The 25132-nt window shown below is 43.0% G+C and overlaps 1 protein-coding gene across 11 annotated transcripts in view; it reads left to right on the top strand.

Moving 5' to 3' along the window:
• PTPRE (protein tyrosine phosphatase receptor type E) overlaps positions 1-25132 on the top strand; it is a 318077-nt gene that overhangs the window by 174653 nt on the left and 118292 nt on the right. For 10 of the 11 annotated variants that reach the window (XM_033941674.1, XM_033941670.1, XM_033941667.1 and 7 more), the window contains 2 exons: positions 15861-15972; positions 16258-16331. In XM_033941674.1, coding sequence (XP_033797565.1) covers positions 15861-15972; positions 16258-16331 — 186 coding nt within the window. Of the gene's footprint in view, positions 1-10734; positions 10754-15860; positions 15973-16257; positions 16332-25132 lie in introns of those variants that run through there. The other variant, XM_033941675.1, reaches the window with a different exon arrangement.

The raw sequence follows: 25132 nt of genomic DNA, 5'->3' as shown, positions 1-25132 counted from the left end.
ATGCTAAAAGCCCACTTTTTCAAGGCTGCTTTCAACTTCTAACTTCCACTCACTGTAAAATTACCTATTTTCATTTTATCATTCTTTCTGCAAGAAACTCTGTCCAAATTAGACTGTAAGTAGAGAATGACACGGGGACAAATTTGTCCCCTTCCCCACAGGAACTCAATTTCCCTGTCCCGTCCCCATGAGTTTTGTCCCTGACCCTGCCCCATCCCAGCAAGCTCTGCCTTAACCGTACAAGCCTCAAACACTTATGATTTTAAAGTGAGGCTTGTACAGATGAGGATAGAGCTTGCGGGAATTGGGCAGGGACAGGAAAAGAACTCACGGGGTCTGGACAGGGAAAAATTTGTCTCTGTGTCATTCTCTAATGGTAAGCTCTTCAGAGCAAGAACTGTCTATTACATACCCAATGTACAGCGCTGCATACTCCTTTTAGCACTATAGAAATAGTAAATAGCAGTAGTAGCAGAAATAGATTTAACCATGGTACTGGCTGTTCATTGTGACTCAGATTCTGAGAAGCAGGAAAAAGAAGTTGCTTGGATTGGTAGTATCAGTTCCTAACCACTTTGATCTGGTTACTGAAGCGCATTTCATGCGGAGCTTCTATGCAATTGCCTTTCCACATATCCTCCACCCTAGGACTAGCAGGGACCCCTGAGGAAGACACGTTTGTCTAAAATGGACCATGTTGGGTCCAGTGCTCCCAGTGGACTAGGTCCTTAAGATGTTTATGTGGATTGCTATATATTTATGCATTTTGAATAAAGCCTATTTCATGAACATCGTCTCTCCACAGTGTTTCTTTGGTTTCTCTTGGATTTAAACATAGACCAATAATATTTTTTTTTTAATGTGTGTCACCGCACATCCATATGAGAACAATAAATACAGGAGGAAAAAAATCCCCTGAATGGTCATAATGTGTTGACAATTTTATAACTCACAGTGCTGACATCACTGACCCCCATTCCAGTCATTAGTTAAAAGTCTCCAAAATCTAATTGCTTAACTCCATACCTTCATATCATGCATAATTTCAATAATGTTCTGCTTACATTTTTTTAATGATTATTTGTTTGTAAACCATGCACTGCTTAGCACATTGAAAAGTATTTTTCAAGTCTACAACTTTTTTACATATGTGATTGAATCTCCAAATAGTAAAATCCACACTACTTATCTTTGATATAATCCCAGCGGAGAACCTCTGTTTCACCAATGGCTTCTTCAGATAAAAAGTCAATGCTGTCTCAGCATATGGTGTCAAAATTTTAAAAGTACATAGTTATATTGCAAATATCTGCTATTACTTTACAGTGCACTATGAATTATAAAATTATCAACACAGTAGAAAGATTTGTGTCAATTTAATAAACTGTTGGAATGTCATCTTTTCTGTGAGATGAAATATGTGCTTCTCATACCTTCCTTTTACAAAACCGCGATAGCAGTTTTTAGCATCAGGAGCAGCACAAAGCATTTAGCGTGCCAGCCTGTGCTAAAAACCGCTATTGTAGTTTTGTAAATATGGGGGGGGGAGGAGAAATAATATGCAAGTCTAATAGAATGGAATGTTCAATGTCCTTTTGGCAGAAGAAAGATTTAGAATTTTGATATGTCATCTTTTATTAGATAAAATACCCGTTTTGACACATGTGGTGTTTGAATGATGCTAAACTTGGTGTTTGAATGATGCTAAACTTGTATAAGAACATAAGAACATAAGAAGTTGCCTCCGCTGAGGCAGACCCTTGGTCCATCCTGCTCAGCGGTCCGCTCCCGCGGTGGCCCATAAGGCCCATTGCCTGAGCAATGGTCTATACCTATCTATACCCCTCAATCCCTTTTTCTTCTAGGAATCTATCCAAACCTTCTTTGAAACCATTTAATGTTTTCTTGTCTATAACAGCCTCTGGAAGCGCGTTCCATGTATCTACCACCCTCTGAGTGAAAAAGAACTTCCTAGCATTTGTTCTAAACTTATATATGTATTATATATGTACTGTTATAATCCACTTTGAATAAAAGCGGAATATAAATAATAAACTATATTTTGAGTATTGGTTAATTTTTTTCCCCCCTTTTTGGTTTCAATATTTAGCATAAAAGTAGACCAGACATTCTCAACTCAGTCCTTGGGGCACACGTAGTCCCATCAGATCTTCAAGATATTGACATTGGATATTCATGAGTTATATTTGCATGCAATCAAGACCCTGCATGTAACTCTATCTTATGCATATTCATTGTGGATATCCTGATAACCCAATCGGTGTGCCCTGAAGACTGAGATTGGCTGAAGTAGACACTCAGGAAACATACATATATATACACACACAAAAATATTTTTATAAAACCTATTTTTTACCTGTATTGCCACTTTTTTGTGCTGGGTACTGCAAAGCTCTTATCCTATCACCTGTCTGAAACCAGCAGCTTCTCTGATGATCCGGATGCTTGCTACTATCTTATCTGTAAACAAATGAAGTGAAGCCAAACCCTAACCTCCCTGGATGAATGCAGGCTAAAGTCAGTGTTGTCTTAGGCTAAGGTCATGTATTTCTAACTAGATGTGCAAAATAATTTTTTAATCCTTAAGCAGACTCTGCCTTGAAAACAAAAAAAAATGTTTCTGATAGCTCACAGAGTTTCAATACATAGATTTACACAATATTTGAGCAACCTCAGCTTTATCTGTATATCTAAGTATCTTTGATTCAGAAATAATGAAACTCCTCAGTAATTATCTCACAGTACCACATAGCCTGCCTGTATATCAGGAATACTAACTGGAAATAGCTCTGTACCACATAACCTCTCAGAATTCCAAGACAAGAGACTACTCTTAAGGTTTTAGACCTTCAGTTCTCAGAACATTTAGCTTTCAAAAAATAGTTTCAGATTCTCCAAACTTCACACAATGGTTGGTGTATACTGGTTAAGGGCTCAGCAGATTAGTAATCGGAAAAGACTATAGGGATGCACTCCAGCAGAAAAACAGCTGAATACTAAATTACATACAAAACATTTGCTGTAAACACCAATAATAGTAGGCAATTTGAGTTGAATCAGTGGTCTTACAAAGTGAAAGGATAAAATTCTCTATTTCCCAGTGTTTAACAATTTGTATTTATTTTTTTTTTTAGCAACAGGAGACACAAAATTCCAGTTTAAATTCTGAAACACACTTTAAAAGTTATCAATTTTCCTTTGAAATATAATTCCAAACTTAATTTAGACATCTCAATAAATTATGAGAACCAGCAAGTATCAGATAAGTTCTTGATCCACAACTCACACAAGCTCAGCTGTCCTGCTTTACAGCCTTCTCACAGTACACAGCTCAGCTCAACAGCCCATAAGCAAGTTTAATTTGCAGTATTTCTCACAAAATCAAACATTTACAGAAAATATTATTTCAAAAATATCCACTCCTTACAAACACACACACACTCACACTCCAGATCAGACAGTGAAACACCATGTCCTCACCAATTCCATGTACTATCTTAAACTGTCTGCTCTCCTCTAGCTCATAGTAACACTCCTGGGACACTTAATGAGACAGCTGCTTTTATGTGCAGCTTCCCCTATTCTTCCTACTGCAAGACTCTCTGATCTCCCTGCAGCTCACAGTAACAGTCTTGGGGCTCTTAATGAGATGGCTACTATTGTGCAGCTTCCCCCAAGCTTCCTGTTCTGTGCATAGGCCCATCCCCAAAGAAGCCCTCAGCATTTCCTCACTAATTTCTCTGAAGGTGCTTTAAATTTATTTAATTTTCTTCCTGTTACAAATAAACTGCCCCTAACTTTAATGTACATTTTTATCTAAGCCAATGTTTTCAGTGCCATATTTAGAATATAATCCACCATGTGTGAATATTTTCTGGAAAGTGCTAAAAATTGCCGCACTTGCATAAATGAGCCCTAAATGCTGGCTCTGCATAGGAGTGGCTCAAATAAGTTTTGATTTCTGTGTAAACATTTTATATAAAAACTGTGGATGCTGCCTTAACCGGTGACCCCCAACAGGAAATGCCATTTGGTGCTAAATACCAATGCTGGAGATACAGTGATTGCGTATTGTGTTCTTGCAGCATTATTTGGAACTTTTTTTTTTTTTTTTAATAAATTCTTTATTCATTTTCAAAATTACATTAAATCACATTAACAATAAATATATCATTTTACCTTCTTTCATTTGTACAGTACATAAATTTTTATCCCTCCCTCTTCCCACCCCTCCCTACCATATATTCCATAATCTTATTAAAAAAACATATTAATAAAATATCCCTCACCCTACCCAAATTAATTGATACATTAAAGGGAAACATTTTCAACTAATCCTTACAAAATTCTGCTAATGGTTTCCAAACATCCTGAAATTTCTTGAAATACCCTCTTTGTACTGCAATAAATCTTTCCATTTTATAAATATGGCACAAAGAGTTCCACCAAAAACTGTAATTTAGTCTCTTCCAATCCTTCCAATTATATGTAATTTGCTGAATGGCAACCCCAGTCATTATAAGTAACAATTTATTGTTGTTCGCAGAAATCTGACTTTTTGCTCTCATTTCCATGCCAAAAATCACAGTATCATAGGATAATGCCACTGGATTATCTAATAAATTATTAATTTGGTCCCAAATTGATTTCCAAAAATTCATAATATATGGGCAATGAAACAATAAATGATCTAAAGTTCCTGCTTCTAGATGGCAGTGCCAACATCTATTAGACAAAGAACTATCCAATTTTTGCAATCTAACAGAGGTCCACAATTAACAAGAATAGTTGTAGTCTGGTATCTGAAGAGTGTGGGTAGAATTCAGTCTAACCACTATTCCTCCATCCATGTTTCTGCTGCGAACCAAGAAAACATTTAAAAAAATACTTTAAGAAGCTTATTGGTTAAAGCATAGGAGAGAAACCTTGAAAAGGAAGACAGAGTTCATTAAGTAACCCATTCTCTAGTGCAGTGTTTTTCAACCGCTGTTCCGCGGCACACTAGTGTGCCGCGAGATGTTGCCTGGTGTGCCGTACGGTCAGGGCCGCCATCAGGGCAGTACCACCAGTCCTGCATTCAGGGGCCCGGAGCTGACAGGGGGCCCGGGCTCCCCCAGGGTCCTAGGCCACAGTCTAGGGAGAGGGGTGGTCCGCCCCACGTGGACAGGAGAGAGCTGGACGGGGGACCCGCGGAGTTCAATACATCTCGAGCCGCGAGGCTCATCTTCTGTTCCTGCCTGCCCTGCAGCTAACATATAGCCGATCGCAAGCGTTCCCCGATGTCAGTGCTGACGTCGGAGGGAGGGCTTAAGCAAAGCCTGCCCTCCGACGTCAGCGCTGACGTCGGAGAATACTTCCGTTTGGCTATTTGTGCGTGGCAGGGCAGGCAGGAAGCAGAAGACAAGCCTCGCGGCTTGAGCTTCGTTTTGCTGAGAAAGTTGCAAAGATGGGCTGGGAGGCAAACACGGAACACAAAAGGGGGGAGGGAGTGCGTTTTGGACACAAGGCATGAACTTGGGAGAGAGGAAGGGAGGGAAAGAGATGCTGAGGTGGGGGAGGGAATGGGTTTTTGGACACAGAAGGCATGGACTTGGGAGAGAGGAAGGGAGGGAAAGAGATGCTGAGGTGGGGGAGGGAATGCGTTTTTGGACACAGAAGAAATGGACTTGGGAGAGAGGAAGGGAGGGAAAGAGATGCTGAGGTGGGGGAGGGAATGAGTGTTTGGACACAGAAGGCATGGACTTTGGAGAGAGGAAGGGAGGGAAAGAGATGGTTGTGTACACGGGGAATAGAAGAAAGGAGAATTTTTGGTCATAGGGAGGGAGTGAGGTACAGATAGTGGCATACCAGGGTGGGGGGGGTTGGTCTGCCCCACCCCGGGTTTACGTCCCAAGGGGGTGCACAGCTGGCCACCCTCCAGTGTTGTCCCTAGGCCGGCAAACTGTGGCTCTTTAGCCACTTGAGTGCCACCGCCGCCATCGGGAACAGGCCGGCGCCAAGTTCTCCCTGCTTTTCCCTGTGGGGCCGGCCAACTCTCGCCACTCGCGTCAATTCTGACGTCGGAGAGGACGTTCTGGGCCAGCCAATCGCTGCCTGGCTGGCCTAGAACGTCCTCTCCGACGTTAGAATTGACGACGGGTGGCGAGAGTTGGTCGGCCCCGCGGGGAAGAGAAGCAGGGAGAACTTGGCGCCGGCCTGTTCCCGATGGCGGCGGTGGCACTCAAGTGAATTACTTTATATATAGTCAATATAGGCACAGAGTTAAATTTTTTAACATTTTCTAATGGTGGTGTGCCTCGTGATTTTTTTCATGAAACAAGTGTGCCTTTGCCCAAAAAAGGTTGAAAAACACTGCTCTAGTGGGACACATTAAAGCCAGGCCTTGTGTTCTTTTGACACTTCTCTTCTTGATGCTGTTACATCCTTGAATGCTGATTTGAAATGAAAGAAGCAGCACTACGAATTACACAGTGTACTGGTTTGCCAGTTTCAGAAATGAGGTAATTTGGCAGCTCCCCCTTGCCTTCTACACGCTGAAGCACCTTTTGTGCAAAATGCTAAATATGGTTCTAAATGTGCTTTTTTCAATATGTCTCTTTGTTGGAGGGTTGGTTATTTTCAAAATAGCAAGCCCTACTGTATACATTCACAGCTACTTTGGCCTTGCAGATCTCTCAATTCTTCTTCTTTCAAGGCTGATTTTAAAGTGTAAACCCTGGTCATTCTCCATCCTAGCCTTCTTGATTTTATCCATGTTTACTGCAATACATCAGGAAGAGTAGTAATTGCAACTGTGGGAGATTTTCATCTGCAAAAGCAAAAATAAATTGGAGACGAATATGATCAAGCCACCACTCCCACAATGTGCACAACATACTTATCCTTCCCTCTCTCGTTGTTTATCTTAACACTGATTATGTCATGTTTTTCTGCTTCTAGTTCTACTGTTTCAAAAGCCAGCAACATAATTTTGATCTGGAAAATTGAAAGAAGGGAGTCATCTGACCTTTGTGACAGTACTGCTGCAGAAGAAACATGATATCAGTGTATAACTTTGCTGCATAAGTTTGTTACATTCTTGAAATCGGCCTTGTATTTGTCTAAAAAGATTCTGTTAGCTTAGGATCTGCACAACTACAAAGCAAACATGTTGGAGGTAATGATAAGCCTGCAGTGGTAAACAGCTTGTAAGCTGCTCACAAAAAGCTGCCAAGGGGGCCAGATTTTCCAACGGGAGATTTAAGGCATGTCCCCAGCCTGCCCATATCTTTGCCCAGCCCTACTCATACGAGCTCTACTCTAACACAGTGGCGTACCAAGGGCGGGGGGTACAGACCGCCCCGGGTGCCAGCCCTAGGGGGATGCACAGCCAGCCAGTCGGGTCCAGAACCTCCCGCGCTGCTCTAATTGACACCTCCACCTCAGTGCGGCTGCCGTACTTTTTCCGATGCAGTCGGCAGCCATGCTGAAGTGCAGGAAGGTCCCGCGATGACTGCGGCTTCCAGTCCACTCCCTCCAACATCACGTCTTCCAGAGTAGAGGCGGAAGACGGCAGTCATCGCGGGAACTTTCTGGAGGGAGAGAGGAACATAGAAGGGTGGTGGAGGGAGAGAAAGGGGGTCAGGGTGGTATGGAAGGATGGTGGAAGGAGAGAAAGGGGGCAGATGCTGATGAAATTGGTATGCAGGGAAAGGAGAGAGAGACATAAGGAGGAAGGATACTGGATGGATTTGGGTTGGAGGGAAAGAAAGGGGGCAGATGTTCATGGAATTAGTGTGCAGGGAAAGGGGAGAGACACATAAGAGGGAAGGATACTGGATGGAATTGGGTTGAAGGGAAAGAAAGGGGCAGATGCTGATGGAAGTGGGGGGAAGGGAGAGGAGAGAGTGAAATGCCAGACCAAGGGGGTGTGGGAGAGGGAAGGGAAGAAGAGGAGAGGAGAGATGCCAGACCATTGGAGGAGGGGAAGGGAAGAAAATGGATGCCAGACCAATGGGGGTGAAGGGAGAAATGAAAGGTGGAGGCATAAAGTTTCTGGAAGGGAATAGAAGATGCCATATAGAGCCATAAGGGGCAGAGAGATGGTAGACAGTGGATGAAAGAAAGAGAGTGACAAGAAGATGAGGAAAGCAGAAGCCAGAGAAGACAAGGTAGAAAAAAAATTCAATTTATTTATTTTTTTTGCTGTAGGGGAGATGCATCGCTGTTTCTGTGATGTTGCATTGTATGCAGAGTCCAGCTTCTTGGTGGTTCAATTTAACCTTTGTCTACGTATTTCTATTTTATCTCCTCATTTACAAAACTGTAGAGCGTTTTTTAGCGTTGGCCGTGGTGGTAACAGCTCTGATGCTCAGAATTCTATGAGCGTCTGAGCTGTTACCACCATGGCTAAAAACCACACTACAGTTTTGTAAAAGGGGAGGGGTTAGTTTGTGATGACATATTCCATACTAGGCGAAGGTGTTTTTCTGTGTTCTGTGTGTGGTTTTCTGTTAGGATTGATCTGTACTAGACTGGCTTGTTTAGTTTTACAATGGGTTTATTGACGTACTGCTCACTGCAGTTTGTTAAGGTGCTGCCTTTTCCTAGGAACACTCTTGTGTGACATGTGGATTGTTACTAAAAATCATGTTTTTCATACAGATGGGGTGTGTGTCAAAAAATGATGGGCGCCGGGTGCCACATAGGCTAGGTACGCCACTGCCTAGCACACACCATTGACGCTGCCCATGGCACAAGGAGCAGTTTTCCTTTCCAGCAGCAGCAAGAGATGCCTGAATAAAACCTCATCTCCTGTTGCCACGGGAGCAGTCCCACAGCTCTTATGACGAGACTGATCCCATAGTAGCAAGGGATGATGTTTTATTAAGGCGTCTTCTGTTGGCACTGGACAGGGAAGCTTCTCAATGGGAAACCCTGGCTCACCAGCGGGAGTGCAGGAGATGACCCACAAAAGCAGGAGTCTCTTGCTCAATGCTGGAGACTTGGCAGGTCTACTCAAAGCCACGAGCTGAACTAAAGTTAGATATTCAGTGCTGGGTATGTGCGGTTTCTGACATTGAATACCCAGGTATGTGCACTGACTGGACCTTAACCGGTCACTGGCTGATATTCAGACAGTGCCCAGTTAACTTGGCGCATAGTTAAATCAGCCTTTTTCCTGTCTTTTGTGTTTACTTAGACAGTTAATGGATGGAATATTGCCACTAAATGGCTAAGCTGTAGCTTTGCCCAAATTCCGCTCCTGACTGCCCCTAACCTAGCTGGCCAGTGAATGGCTGGTTAGTGGAGATATTCAGTGGTATCTGCCCGGTTAAAGTGATGCTGAAAATCGGTGGCTGGCTTGCTCAAAGGGTTTTAACAGGAACCTCTCCTACCATTAAACCTCTTTGAATCTTGACCCCTGTTGCTTCTAATAACTCTTTCTCTATTCTGCTTTGCAGTACTTCACAACACAGTAAAATGTTTTTAATTTATTACAAAACTGGGCTGAAAGTTTGTGATCCAGTTTGTAGGACAGCCATAACATTTTTAGGGGTGAGTGTCTTCCCATTACAGTGATATGTTTCTCTTCTGTTTACCTGAAGAGTCACTGTAACAGGAAGAATGTAGTCTGGCACCATTAGTTGTGTTTGTTTTTCTTTACATGCGAAACTCCATAGTATATTTATTTACACGGTGTTGGTGGATTCAGTACAAGTACTCTTTGTGACTTTGCTTGGTGGTTTGCAAGAAGAACTTCTGGTTGGATGCTCTTCTCCGCTTCTCACTGTATGACCCTGAGCCATTAACTAACTGTAAATGCAGAAATATTCTGCAAGCATATAAAGTATACAAAAAAACAAAACAAAACCCAAGGTTTTATAAAATAAAATCTATTAAGTTGTTTGTTTGCATGTGGTTCATAAAGAGAAAATGTGTAGTGGGTAGAAGGATCTTTCATATTTGCCAACAGTATTTTTCTCATTCATTCTCTTTTACCTCTGTCTGATCATATCGCTTTCCTAGAGTTGTTTTTTCAAGGGGGGGGGGTCCCCATAAATGTTGTCCCCTAATGTTACCACTGCTATCAGTAGAGTGAAGGAATGGTTAGAACAGCAGGTAGAAAACCTGGTTCAAATCTCACTGCATAAGAAGATAAGAATTGCTACTGCTGGGTCAGACCAGTGGTCCATTGTGCCCAGCAGTCTGCTCCCATGGCGGCTTCTAGGTCAAAGACCAGTGCCCTAACTGAGACCAGCCCTACCTGCGTATGTTCCGGTTCAGCAGGAACTTGTCTTCCACCACTCTCTGGGTGAAGAAGAACTTCCTTACGTTTGTACGGAATCTATCCCCTTTTAACTTTAGAGAGTGCCTTCTTGTTCTCCCTACCACTGCAGCTCCTTGTGACCTTGGGCAAGACACTTAACCCTCCTGGATTTAAAAAAAAATATTTTTCATAGTTTGTGTTTTACATTTCTCAGCGTTGACATATAAGGACTGGCTGCGTAGAATCTGTGTGAAGGGTTTGGGTTTTTTTACATTATATTTTGTATAGTATGAATTGTTATTTTGTATTGTAACCCGCTTTAAAATTTAAATGTGTTATATCAAATTTTATAAATCTAAGTCCCAAGGAATTATATTTAGCCCTCCAGAGACTGGGAAATACCTGCTGAATCTGAATGTAACTAGCCTTGAGCTACAACTGAAAAGGACATGAGCCAAATCCAAATTTCTAAAGCGCTGGAAGGTGAGCACAGTTTAAAATAAAATCAAGACCGATAGAACAGCTAACTAAGCATTAAGAAGAGTTGGGGGATACAATGTAAATAGAGTTTTCACAGTACTAAGTACAGGTGTTCATGGTCATTGAAAAAGTTCAGTCAGTCTCTATGTTAAACAGTTTTTGGGGGTTTTTACTTCGTTTTACGCAATTGTTCACATTGTATGCATGCAAATAAATTGTACACATATTACTTTGTAGGTATACAGGTATATAATCAATTTGCGTGCACTGTACATGCATGTTCACAAATGAACCTTCTACATCCTACACTTTACACCTGACTTCAAAGTGAAAAGTACATGTACTGTACTTTCATTTTGAAAACTGTTGCAAGAAAAAGTACCTACAGACAGTTGTGATTCCTTTTCTCTGACCAAAACAATGCATTAATGTTATATTGTCCTGATATGGTATCGCTAGACAGCAAGTTAAACCCTATTATCTTTCATATGAGAAGATTTGCTTTCTTCATTTCGGCTTTATTTCATTTAAGAAACTAAGGGCTCCTTTTACGAAGGTGCACTAGGGTTTATAGCGCATGCACAAAATTACCGCGCGCTATAGCCGAAAATCTAGCGCCTCCTAAAAAGGCAGCGGTAGTGGCTAGCGTGCTCGGGAATTTAACGTGCACTACTGCGCGCGTTAAGGCCCTAGCGCACCTTTGTAAAAGGAGCCCTAAGAAGCTTACTCTAGAGCAGTGTTCTTCAACCACCGGTCCATGGACCAGTGCCGGTCCACAGAAATTTCCTGCCGGTCCACAGGGCCAGCACGTGCATCAGGCCCAAAACAATGTTCTTCAACCGCCAGTCCACGGTGCGATCGATGCGGCGTTATCTTCGAGCCAGCTCCCTCTTCCTAACTGATTCAGTGCACAAAGCCACGGGCAGTGGCTCCTACGGGCATCCTGCGCCTGAACCGGAAGCCTTCTCTCTGACGTTGCAACATCAGAGGGAAGGCTTCCAGATGAGGCACGGGACGTGCAAGGTGCAATTAGTACTATTATGGGGGCGGGGTCTGGGGTGGAGATTGAGTAGAGATGGGTGGGTTCTGGCCCACGACTTAGCCCAGTGTTCTTCAACCGCCAGTCCACAGAATAATTCTTTTATTTCTGCCAGTCCATAGGTGTAAAAAGGTTGAAAAACACTGCTCTAGAGAACTGATATTAAGAGTGCTAGACAAATTATAGGTCACTTTAGATGTCAACTGAAGCATCTTCAGAAGATGGGTAAGAGGTAATGCTGCTCCCAGGGTATTGGGAGAGAAGTTGCAATGAGCCAGTTTGGAGTCTGTGGGCCTGATGTTTAGAGTGATGTAAGCAGGCTAGACACATTTAAATCGCTGATTGACATCTAAATACTGATATTCAGCAGAAACTAAGCTGGGCAGTGCCACTGAATACAGCTCTGACCAGCCCCCCAAAAGCTGGGCCTGTCAAGGGCAGGCCAGAGGGTAGTGCTGGGGAGGACCTGGAGATTATGTGGGATCCAGCAATATTCAAACAGGGCCTGTATAAGATGAGAGGGTGAATTTAGGATAGCTCAAAATCTGACCTGAATTCACCCGCCTATCTTATGCAGGCTCTGGCCCAATACCAAGCCAGGGCCCATATAAGTATTTTAAACTTTTTTTTTTTAAGAAGAAGAAAACCTGCCAACTCTCCCAGAACAATGTCTCTTCTTTCCCCCTCCCCCCCATCACAGTCTTCCCCTCCACCACCCACCCCCTCCCATCTCCCATGTGTAGGTAGGCCCCCCCCCCCCCCAGGCCTTGGATCTCATTACTATTATTTTGTAGACAAAATGTGATAAAATATTTTTCTGCTTTGTGTATATATTTTTTGCCTTTATGTATTCTTTATTATCCCAGTAATATGGTGATGTATTTATCTGGAATGCAATAAAAAATAAAAGTAAAAAAGAAACCTATAACTTTGCCTAGTCACTGATCGATATAAATTTTGTAAGAATCGGGGCTATGCTGTGGGTTTCTGTGCTGGAAGGCTTAAATTATGTACTGGATGAGCCACAAGATCTGCCTTTGATATTCTCATATAAATCGTTGGTATTTGATATTACCGATCATTCCATTTTATTGCAAACATAAAAAGCAACAGGAAAAACAACACAAAGGAGTAAGCACTCTTATTAAAAAGGCTCTCTGCCCATGTCATTTGTACAGCGCTGAGTTATAGAACTGTACCCTTAGTATAGAAAATATGTGTACACTTTGTGTGTGAATATTTTTTCTGCCATTGAGCAGGCGTAAATATCCCTGGTTTCAATCTAGGCATGATTTCTGCTGCTTTACCCCTAGAGGCATAGAGAGGCATTTTTGAAAGATCATGCAAGTCAGAATTGGGACGTCGGGATTTCCTGTTCAAAAATACATGAGAAGGATGTTCTTGAAGTAAAAACATCCAAAATGAGCAGTTATTATCCAAAATGAAACACCCAAAATATACACACCAAAAAAGCAGGCATATAAAACATCTACAGTAAACTCTTAGTTATCCAGCACCCATGGGGATTGGTGGATGCTAGATAACTAGTTCAGAAGTGACGTGGCAGAGGAAAGGCTCTGCCATAGCTGGCCACAATCAGCCTGTTTTCAGCGCAACCTCTGCTGACTGGCTGCTGCTGGTGCTTCGGTAAGGGAGGAAAGGTGGGGGGAGGTGGGTTTGTAGCTCAGGATCCATGCCTCTGATGGGCCTGGAGGGAGGGAGAGGGATTTGCGACTCAGGACCATTGCCACTGCTTCAGGGCTGGAGGGAAGGGATTCACGTCTCGGGACCGCTGCCACTGCTTCAGTGCTGGGGGGAGGGGGGGGGGTTCACAGCTCAGGACCACTGCCACTGCTTCAGAGCTGGAGGGAGGGGGTTCACGTCTCGGGACCGCTGCCACTGCTTCAGTGCTGGAGGGAGGGGGGGGGTTCACAGCTCAGGACCACTGCCACTGCTTTGGAGCTGGCGAGGGGGTTGTTTCATAGCTAAGGACCACTGCTGCTGCTTCAGGGCTTGAGGGAGAGAGGGAAGGAGGAGGGGTTCACAGCTCAGGACCGCCATTGCTGCTGCTTCGGGGACTGGAGGGAGGATGATTTTTTTTTTTTTTTGCTGGTTGGGAGTGCTGGTTGCTTGAGTACCAGTTAATCAGGATTCTACTGTATTTAGCAATATGTACAAAAATGGCCTCACAGGTGTATCTGCAGATCAGAGGGGCAGCTTAGTGGTCAGTGCAGTGGACTTTAATTTAAACAGCAGTATAAACCTTTCCTTAATTCCATTATATGTTATTGTGAGCCTATTACAGCTACCACACTTGCAGGCAATCTTATTAATTCAGGTACAGTCGGCATTTCTGTGTTTCAGGAGGGCTACTCCTTACACTTGCTTCTCTGTTAGGAATGGTCATAATGCCTGACATCCACTGTCGCTTTCGCTTTTTAAAAGTTATGCACCAAACTAGAACTAAGATTGTACTTTTTCAGTTACTGGATTTACTTTATGGTGTAGTTTTCCCTCTTGTCTACCATTGAAGGCTGATTATTTAGGGCCTGATTATTATTATATTTTTAAAAATAATTTAACCAGGCAGTAGAGGCTCATAACTGGAGAGTGCCACCGAATATCTGCTCTGACCACCAATGCATTATCCAGTTATCATCAGTATGGACCCATTAACCCTACTAACAGTGGGATTTGGATAGGCCCTGCTATCCGCCTACATACTCATACACACCCCCCTCCACAACCATCATGACCTTCCCCCCTCCCCTTTCTACTACAAACACACTACAGTCTTTATGATGGTAAAAATTAGCCGCAGCTCAGTTTATTACACCATAACACATTAACTTATCATAACTTCAATTAACATCATAACCAAAGAGCTCTTCCTGAGCTACCAAATTACATCGTTCAGTGCCCTCGACCCCGCCACCTCAGCAAGGGTCAGAGTGGCATGTACCTCATGCCCCTTTTATCCGGGTCACCTGACCCACCAGGCACGGCACCCCGCCGACCCACCGCTCATCACCTGATGAGCCCCATGACCCAGTAGCTCGGGAGATCCACACCCCCGAGCTACCATCCACTGCCTAAAGCAGTGGGCGGGTGGGAATAGCCACCCTGGAGGACCCCAGAAGGAGCTGAGTCCTCCAATGTCCCGGCCTTAAAAAACCTCACCCCCTCATGCTTCCCAACCTCCCCATCAATTAATTTAAAGCTCCTACGTGACAGGCCCACCACCCAATCCTCGCTTGACACTTCTCCCCCCACCCCCTAACAACCCCGGCCGATGGAGAACATAAGGGCCTACCAACCCTGTGTTACCTTCTGCCCATCGACACGGGGGTCTCGGGCTCCCATTTATGTTCAGTGCTGGTGCCTGTATGCTAAAAGGTCATATTGGACTGCACTGAAGACAGTTGTAATTATGCCCAGTTAGCTATCTGGATACGGCGCTAAATATCACCCAACCCTGAATTACCATGTAACCCATTCTGGGCTCCCTGAAGAGGACGGGATATAAGTTGAATTAAATAATAAATAAGCTCTGGGTGTTGCTGCTAGGGGGGGAGAGTGTGACGCAGTGGTTAAAGCTACAGCCTCAGCACCCTGGGGTTGAGGGTTCAAACCAATGCTGCTCCTTGTGACCCCTGGCAAGTCACTTAATCCCCCCATTGCCCCAGGTACATTAGATAGATTGTGAGCCCGCAAGGACAGACAGGGAAAAATACTTGAGTACCTGAATAAACGCATGTAAACCGTTGTGAACTCCCCTGGGAGAACGGTATAGAAAACTGAATAAATAAATTTAAAACCACTCCTGGGTAAAACAGACTCAGTAGCTCTTGCCTGTAATACTAAGTAAAACTTGCTCTCATACTGTCTCCAGAATTTAGTGTTGTTTAATTAAAATGTTTACCTAGACATCCTAGCTAGAATGTATGAAGTACTAGCACTTTAAAACAAATGCTTAGCCAATTTTGACTTATAGGTGTGGTTTTCATAGTGCCCTTCCGGACAGGCCTTTCTTATTCATGCATTTCCCCTTTTCTCTTGTTTAATTCACAGGCTCTACTGAATCTCCAGAGAGTAGAAACCCAGGCCCAAGACTGCTGGTTGAAATCTTGGTACCACTTCTGGTGTTCATATTACTCATTCTTCTGGCTGGCTATTACTTTAGGTAGGAGCTCCAGCCACTGATATTTCCCAGTTAGATCATATACAGCAAGCCTGAACTAGTTTGCGTAAGTCTGTTTACTCGGCATGCTAAGGAAACTGCAGAGCATAGCAGAAGTTTCAGTTCAGTGCAGCGTCGCCGAGCTGAAGCTTCCTCCATCTCACTGATAAGAGACGCTTTTTTTTTCCTCAGGAGCTATGTGGTTTGTATAAAACCATTTTGAAAAGAGTTGTTTGAAGCTTAACATGTCTGTCTTTCAAACCCTTAACCTGCTGGCTTGTTTTGAAGGTTCAGGAAACAGAGGAAAGCTGTTGTCAACGCAGGTGACAAAAAGATGCCAAATGGGATCTTAGAGGAGCAAGGTAAATGATACACGGAGACATTTGTTCGAGGTTGTCAAATGCTGTAATTAACCTTTTGAGATAAGTAGCGACACTTTCATTTTGTTCTGACTGTATGTAAGTGGAAGGTATTTAAATATGTGGGCTTCAGACTTTCTTCTCCTTTACGTACCTTTCTGGTTTTAACCTTGATTAGCTGAAGTAGTGCCTATTGCAGTAAATTTACTCTTTATTATTGTTCTTTGGCTACTTTAATCTAATCTGTATAAGATTAGATCAGTGCTGCTATATTCCATCAAATCCTCACAAGAGCTCAAAACCACAAGAGCTCAAAACGGACTACAATTGCCTTCTACAGTTACTATTTTGTGACTATAAAATATATAACCTCCACCCCATCTACTGAAAATTATGGTCGAGACTGATGGCGTGTTACTATTAGGGACCCAACTTTCAAAAAGCATTTGTTGCGAAACATGTTGGCGAAGAAAGTCCCTAACAGAGACCAGAACATTAAAGCTAAGTCTTAAGAATTAACTTATATATTTTTTAAGCATCTAAAAATTATAATATTATAAGTATGAACATAATTAAAAAGTTGATCCAGTGAAGATATTGGACATTAAGCTTAACGTAATGAAATACTTTGAACGTGGAATGGTGCATCTGAGGATCAAGTTAGCATTCAGGTGGCTGGTTTCTAAAGAGGAACGAGTTTTGGTGGAGGTCATATATGAATGAATGCTTATCTAGTCTGTTGGAGAAGAGTGCAGTAGTATTGATTGTATAAAATATATAAAAGGCATATAAGGTGATATTCAAAACTATTTAAGCCCACTTAAATCACTTTTATGTGACTGACTGCCGATATTCAGCAGCACTTAAGTGATTAATGGCACTGAATATTCAGAGCACTTGCGCCAAAACCAGCTAACTTATGGACATTTCGGGGGTGAAGTTGGCCCTTGATCACATAAGATAATGTCTTAAATTGGACTGCATAAATAACAGTTCCATCTATAAGCAGTACAATTAATCACCTAAAGCTGTAGTGGCCAGCCTAGGACTGGATAAACTTAGATCATGAGCCTACTAGGGACAGAGAAATTACATGTGTGTAGTGTGTGAACCGCTTTGACCATACCACAGAAAGGCGGTATATCAAGAATCTAATAAAGTGAAAGTGAACATAAATATCTAGGAATGTAACCAATGGCAGACATAAAAACACTCACTGTTGCCAACTGAATATTGGCCAGTTAGTTATATAATCATGGTATCATAGGGCTTTGCGCATCTGTATGGACTTTGGCTGTAGACCCTATTTTTTTTCCAAGGCAAAAAACTCAACAGAGTGGGTAGTGAAAAGCATCCGATGATGAGTGAGCATTTGATATGGCAAAATCTATCGGCTTTCATGGCCAGGTTGTGGTGAAAGCCACTTCAGATGAGGAAACAAACAGTCTCTGGGAAAGTCCATGTTCCTCTTTAAGGATATACTTAGCCATTCCTAAGGAATGTAAGTTGTTCCCATGGGCTGGACCTCTCTGTCTGGAAGAATTTAATTTAAGTAATTTATTATATTTGAGAAGATTTGATGTACCGCCTTTCAATAACAATAGCAAGGTGGAGTACAATATAAAATTAATGTTTGGGAATACATGCAGGACAAACCAAGGGGGTTTAACAGGTTTAAAAGCAAAACACTGTAGAGGATGATACACAAAAGAAGGGACAACAATTTAAAAAAAACAAACCCCAGGAAAGGAAAGGAGAATGAACATAGCTAATCTAGTTATATCCTGGTTTCATAACAAATGCTACTTAAATACTCAGAGAGGCCAAGGTAGAACATAACTCAAACTTAGGAGAATTTCGGGCCCAATGTTTGTATGGCTCCATCCATGTGCACGTCAGTGTACATTGCAATTTACACTGTTATACTGTTCAACTATTCTGTTGCACAAGTTGTCATATTGGGGCTGTTTCTTAGTAGGACACCAGTCTCGGCAACCACCTATGAAGCAACTGAAAATCACGCACCGGCGTCCTTTACAGAATCGTGTCTGTCTTAAAGAACAAACGCCTTACCCCACCAGATTCTCTAACCAGCACCCATGTCACTAGCACCATTTAGAGAATCACGCCTGCCTGAGCACAGAAATAGGCGGCTCAGCCGCTTATCTTTGCTGAGGGATCCCTTGTCATCAGCTGATTACGGCAAGAAATCCCTGATCAGCTGAGATGACAGGACTCCCCGAAACTGCAGCTTCGGGGAATCCTGCCAACTCACTGATCAGGGGGGGGGGGGAAATATCCCTGCTGCCATCATCCGGCTGCGGCAGAGGACCCCCTCTGCAAATGGCAGGAAGGATGTTGAATTCCTCAGCTCAGTGTGCAGCAGCAGGTAAGAAAGCAAATAGGATGTTAGGAATTATCAGGAAAGGAAAACAAAGAGAATGTTATAATGCCTTTGTATCACTCCATGGTGCAGCCCCACCTCAAATACTGTGTGCAATTATGGTCACTGTATCTCAGAAAAGATACAGCGGAATCAAAAAAGGTACAGAGAATGATGATGAAAATAATAAGAAATGGGACGATTTCCCTCTGAGGAAAGGCTAAAGTGGCTAGGACTCTTCAGCCTGGAGAAGAGATGGCTCAGGGGAGATATGATAGAGGTTTATAAAATAGTAAGTGGAGTAGAACTAATAGATGAGAATGGCTTGTTTACTACTCTTTCCAAAAATACTAGGACTAGGGGGCATGCGATAAAACTACTAAGTAGTAGAATTAAAACAAACCAGAGAAAATATTTCTTCACTTAATGGGTAATTAAACTCTGGAATTTGTTGCCGGTGAATGTAATTAAAGTGGTTAGCTTAGCAGGGTTTAAAAAAAAGTTTGGATAATTTGCTAAAAGAGAAGTCCATAAGCCATTATTAAGATGGCTTGGGGAAATATACTGCTTATTCATTGGATAAGCAGCATAAAATCTGTTTTTCTTCTTGGGCTCTTGCCAAGTACTTGTGACTTGGGTTGGCCACTGTTGGAAACAGGACTGGGCTTGATGGACCTTCAGTCTGTCCCGATATGGCAACCCTTATGTAAGTGTAAACTGTGGCATTATGATTTACTGCTAGCCAAAGATGAATTTGACTGGTATAGGCAAGTCCATATCCATTAATGGTCTTTGATATCCAACCCAATCTGAAACAAAAATTAGTGAAAAGCAAGCTCCCAACAGAAGCTTAAACAGAAGAGAATGGCACAGTTTGTACCAGCACATATCACAGGACCACAGAGATACAAGGGAAAAATATTCAACATAAGGGAGTTCTATTCATGCTCTTCCTCAAATATAGTATATGTTATTCAGTGCAGAAAATGTGAAGAGGAATGCTATGTTGGAGAGACAGGTTAGATGTTAGACAAGAATTAATTCACACAAGCATAAGATCAAATGCCACCAAGCAAGCCAAGATGACACATCTGTAAGGGAACACTTTTCAGGACTAGAATACTGCATCAATGACTTTATGGTCAGAATTCTAAGAGGGAAATGTAAAACAATCCAGAAATATAATGTGTTTGAATTAAAATGATAAAGACACTATGTAACTAATATGAAAGGACTTAACAATGATCTGGGTTTCCTATTACTTTATAAATCATAAAATTCTACTGCTTTGTCATCTTCTGACCATATCTTCCTCAGTTGTCCCTCCCTTTCCCCATTCAAGTTTCATCAGTATTTTAGGACAGAATCTGGTGACATAGATCCTGTTCTGAAATACTGGAGAAATTGATGTTTATGTGCCAGGCACATGCAGCATAAACATCCATTTTAGAAAAAGAAATGTAATATAGACATATTTAAAAGGTAGCACATAAGCATTTATGTTGTACAACGGCGACGTAACCAGTGCTGACACATAACGGTTACCTTGTGACCTTAGAAACATAACAGTTTATTATCCCAATGCTGTCACAATGACCAGTTTCCCTTGCCAGTTTGACATTTGGGGGTGGGACAAAACCCCTTGGGAAATTAAGGAGGCACTCCAGTGGGGTGCTGTTTATCAGATATTAAAAGATCTTTTAGGACACAGAATTTTAGTCACCTTCTAAAATGGAGAATAAAGGCCTATGAATTTGCCACACTCTTGTCTCATCCAAACCATGCCAGGACCCCCCCTCCCCCCCCCCCACACACACACATACTTTGCCAGTGGCAGCTTTGTAAAATGGGGATTTAAACTTTTATGCAAGACTAGTCTTTAAGCCCGTTACATTAACGGGTGCTAAAATATATGTTTGTCTGTCTTTCTTTCTGTCTCTCCCTACCCCTGTCTTTTTCTTTCTGTCTCTCTCCCTCCCGCTGTCTTTCTTTCTGTCTGTCTCTCTCCCTGGCCCCCTTTGTCTGTCTGTCTTTCTGTCTCTCTCCCTGCCCCTGTGTCTTTCTTCCTTTCTTTCTGTCTCTCTCCCCACTTCCCTGTGCAGAAGCCGAAGCAGCATGCCCTCCCCCTCCATTTCCCTGTGCAGCAGGATTTCTCCATTCCCCCTTCTCTTCCCGCGGTCTGGCCGGCTCCCTTGCCGGAGTTATTTTTAAGTTTAAAGGTGCCACTGCGGCTCCTCTAATGATCCCCGCCTGCATCAGAAGTCTTCTGCGACGCAGGTGCAGCTTGTGAGAGGAGCCACGGCGGCACCTGTAAACTGAAAAATAACTCCGGCAGTTCATTGAGAGCCACAGCTTCAAAACGGAGCCCTCTGTCGGGCAGTGGATTTGCTCACCTTTGTAAAGCCTTGGGATTTTTGAAGCTTCGGTCTGGCCTGCTCCCTGCGTGCCTTGCCGTAGTGTATTTTTAAGTTAAAAGAAGCGGCGGCAGCTCCTCTCACTATCCCCGCCTGCATCAGACTTCCAAAGCTATCCCCGCCTGCATCAGACTTCCGATGCAGGTGGGGATCGTGAGAGGAGCCGCCGCTGCGTCTTTCAACTTAAAAATGCACTACGGCAAGGCGAGCAGAGAGCAGGCCAGACCGAATAACAGCACGGAAAACAGAACCCTAAGCGCGCAGAACCCTGCCTGCTGGAGACCTACTGATCACGGAAAACGGAACACGCAAGTAGGAGTGCGCATGCGTGCTTAGGGTTTTATTATAGTAGATGAACAATTTAAGGGCCAGTTTATGCACAGAGTTTGTTGCAATGGTTAAAGCTAGAGCCTGAGCACCCTGAGGTTGTGAGTTCAAACTTATGCTCCTCCCTGTGACCCTGGGCTAGTCACTTAATTCCCCCCCCCAATAGATAGATTGTGAGCCCACCAGGATAGATAGGGAAAAATGCTTGAGTACCTGAATAAATTCATGTAAATTGTTCTGAGCTCTCCTGGGAGATGAGTATAGAAAATTGAATGAATGAATAAATAAATAAATATCAAATGTGAATAGGGCTTGTGAAAATGAGGGTCTTATTCTTATCATTTATTCTCTCTTGACCTGAGGAAGGAGGTTTTGGTCTTTGTAAGCTAGTTGAAAAGTGTCTTTAAATTAGTCAAAGTCCATTTCTTATTTTTATTTATATCCATTAGTGTGACTCTACCCTTGAATTATTTACACTATCTGAAGATTGGTGAGAATAGCTGTGCATGTAACAGGCGAGCGCCTTTTGTCAGACTAAAAAGTCATTTGAAAACAATTTCAGTGAAATAAAGCAAAAGAAGCTACTGGCCCATTCCCCTATGTTTAAAGGAAAATGCTATTTTTGACCTGAATCTTCATTGATCAGGGTTTCCACAATCTGTGTGGAAGTTTCAGCTGAGGGAGGAGTGGGAGTGATCCAATATGTTTTGTAAGAATTTCCATAAATCCACTGCAGATCAGATTGTGGAAAAGATGTCAAGTGTGTGATATTTGTTACCAAGGCCAGTGTCACTGAAGTTGTGTTAACATTGCTGACTGTTTTTAAAGGGGGCTGTGCTTACTTCTTTAGATAACCGTTGTGCTTTAGAACACTTTCACTAGTCTGCTTCACAGAGCTTATTTGGGAACCTTACTCCTTAGGTCTGAGGTGTCCAACCTTTTGGCTTCCCTGGGCCGCATTGGCCGAAAAAAATGTTTCTGGGGCCGCCCAAACGCTGCAGCAAGACAAGAGGAGGGAGCCGGCAAGACGGTAAACACCCGGGGGCAGCAGAGGAAAACACTGCATTGCCCTTGACTGGGGCCGCACAAAATACTTCACGGGGCCACAGGTTGGACACCCCTGCCTTAGGTCGTTCAGTGCTGCTGCGCTTTGTATGACCCTATCCCCCACCACACCCACACATCCCTGCCCCTCTTTCCCTACTTCTCCATAATACTCCCCCTTCTCCCGCAGGACCCCTGTCATGGGACAAACTACTTCAAATATTTTCCCTCCCCAGAGTGATAATAGCAGAGGAGGAGGAAAATGGCCTTGTCCTTCTTCTCCTCCAGCACTCAAAGCTGACTGAAGCATTTAAACTGTATGGGCTCAATTACTTCCGTCGGCCTTGAGTGCTAGAAGAGTACGTGGCCTGATGTGCAGCTTCTTTCCTCCTCCACTGCTGTTAAGAGTTTAGGCTTGGGAGTAACGGAAAATATGCAAAATGGCTTGTCCCATAGGAGAAGGGGTTAGGGAAAGAAGGGGAATGGGATGGAGCTGGAAAAATATGTGCCAGGGAAAGGATGGAAAGAGAATAAGATGGGTGGAGAGAGGAGTGGCTTAGTGGTTAGAGCTGCTGAGTTTGTGGATTTGATCTCCTTGTAACCCTGGGCAAGTCACTTAACCCTCCATTGCCCCCAGGTACCTTAGTTAGATTGTGAGCCTACTGGGACAGAAAGGGGAAAAACTCTTAGGGCAGATTTTATAAATGGGCGTCCCAATTGTAGGCAACAGTGGGCATCCTAACGCTGTGTAACCCAATGGCAAGACGCCTACTCTCTAGGCATTTGTTGTAGTTGAGGGAGATGGGTTGGGACACTTAAGCGCGCCCAAGACTGGACGTGGGTGTGGTTTAACCCGGGAATAAACCCGGCATCTCGCTAGGGCTGCAACAGACGCCTGAAATGACACAGATGCTGAGCTGATCGCTATAGGCTCTGCCGCTCTCGGTCCTGTCTCCCTCTGAAGTTACTTCCTGATTTTGAGGGGCAGGATCGAGAGCGGCAGAGCCCATAATGATTTGGCAAGAGGGAAGGCCCCCGTGACGTCTGGCTGCTTCATTGCCAGCCAATTTAGCCAGACCAGGACCAAAGGCAGGGCTGATTGCAATCCAGATGCACCATTGTTCTCATCTTCTGATCCTCTGGTGAATTATCATGCACTTCCTTAATTCCAAAGTATTAAACAGAAATAAACCAAACCCCCCGCCCAATAAGATGATACCTTTTTATTGGACTAACAATATATATTTTGACATGCTTTTAAAGGCAACATTTTCTTCAGGTCAAAAGAAGGCATTTCCTTTGAAAGCTAGTCAAAAAATGTATTGTTAGTGAAATAAAAAAGGGTATCTCTTTTTTTTGTTTTGTTTTATTTCTTTTTATTTCCCTTAAAGTGGACTAGCACAGTAACCACAGTATTTTCCATTGACTTGATTCTCTTTGCAAATAAATCACATTTCCTGCAGATGCAGTATTTTTTTTATTGAACTCCATAAATCAACACAGTCCATTAGCTGGTATTTGGAACATTAAGGTAGATATTTTCTGCTCAAGGCTTACTTTGTATTTTGGAATATAGTAGATGAGTCTTACTCCATATTCCTGTCCAAGTTGCTAAGGCTATATCCTAACAGTTAACCACAGAGCATGACCACCTATAAGAGGCCTTCTCTTTTCGAAGACAGTTTTGGCAATCTTTGTTTATGTTCCAGAAAGAACATAAAATCTCTAGGCTATATGAACAAAACATGGTTGTTAAAACCGTGTGAGTTTTGGGGGCCGATTTCTAAACAGCGATCGATTTTCAAACGGCTGCCCATGCAAATGAGTTTTGAGGTGGGCAGTTGTAATCCCATCCAGTCGCTCGTTTAGAAACTGGTTCTCACACATGCGCAGAGCTGAGCGGCAGGGGAAGCCCCAAAGCAGCCTCCTGCCACTCATCTGTTGGAGCTTTTTTATCTTTTTTTTAATGGCACAGATGTGCGTATGTTACACACACAAAATATCTGCTCCATTAAAAAAAAAGCAAGATGTCACCCCCAATTATGGTCCCCCACCTATCCTGATGACTCCCCTGACAACCCCAGGAGCCAAAATAGAGGCAGGAGTGATGCCCACTCCATCCTGCTGCCGCAAAACCAACCCTGCTGAACTGGCACCCTCTCCCCCACCCCCACTAAACTGTAAGATTTACGGGTCTTTAGTACCAATCCGATTCTGGCATGCAATGTTAGGCCATTGATCGGATGGCTGGTTTTAATATTAATGATCTCATTTACATGCCAGAATTGGAGAATGTACAACCACATAGAAAACCATGTGGTGAACCGTTTTGTTCATCGAGTCAGCAAATTTGATTGTCACTAAACCGGTTTAACGATGATTGTTAGACGATCAGAGACTTTAGTGCATCTAGCCCTCTGTCACTTCATTCACACCCAGCACCCATTTCTTCCCGTGTCTAGTATAAAGCTTTGTAATAATTTAAATAGCTAGAAAGACCAGCCTGCCTGTTGCTTGAGCATAGGAAAAGTGAAATTAGACTGGAAAACCATTGTAGAAGCATGTTCAACGTTGTAGTTCTGCAATTGTGGAACTACAACTGAGTTACAAAGATCTTTAAATTTTAATTAATTTAA

This window comes from Geotrypetes seraphini, chromosome 4, assembly GCF_902459505.1.
Source record: "Geotrypetes seraphini chromosome 4, aGeoSer1.1, whole genome shotgun sequence".
Classification (NCBI taxonomy): Eukaryota; Metazoa; Chordata; class Amphibia; order Gymnophiona; family Dermophiidae; genus Geotrypetes; species Geotrypetes seraphini.
The sequence above is the reverse complement of the archived record's forward strand: the minus strand, read 5'-3'. Positions and strand labels throughout refer to the sequence as shown.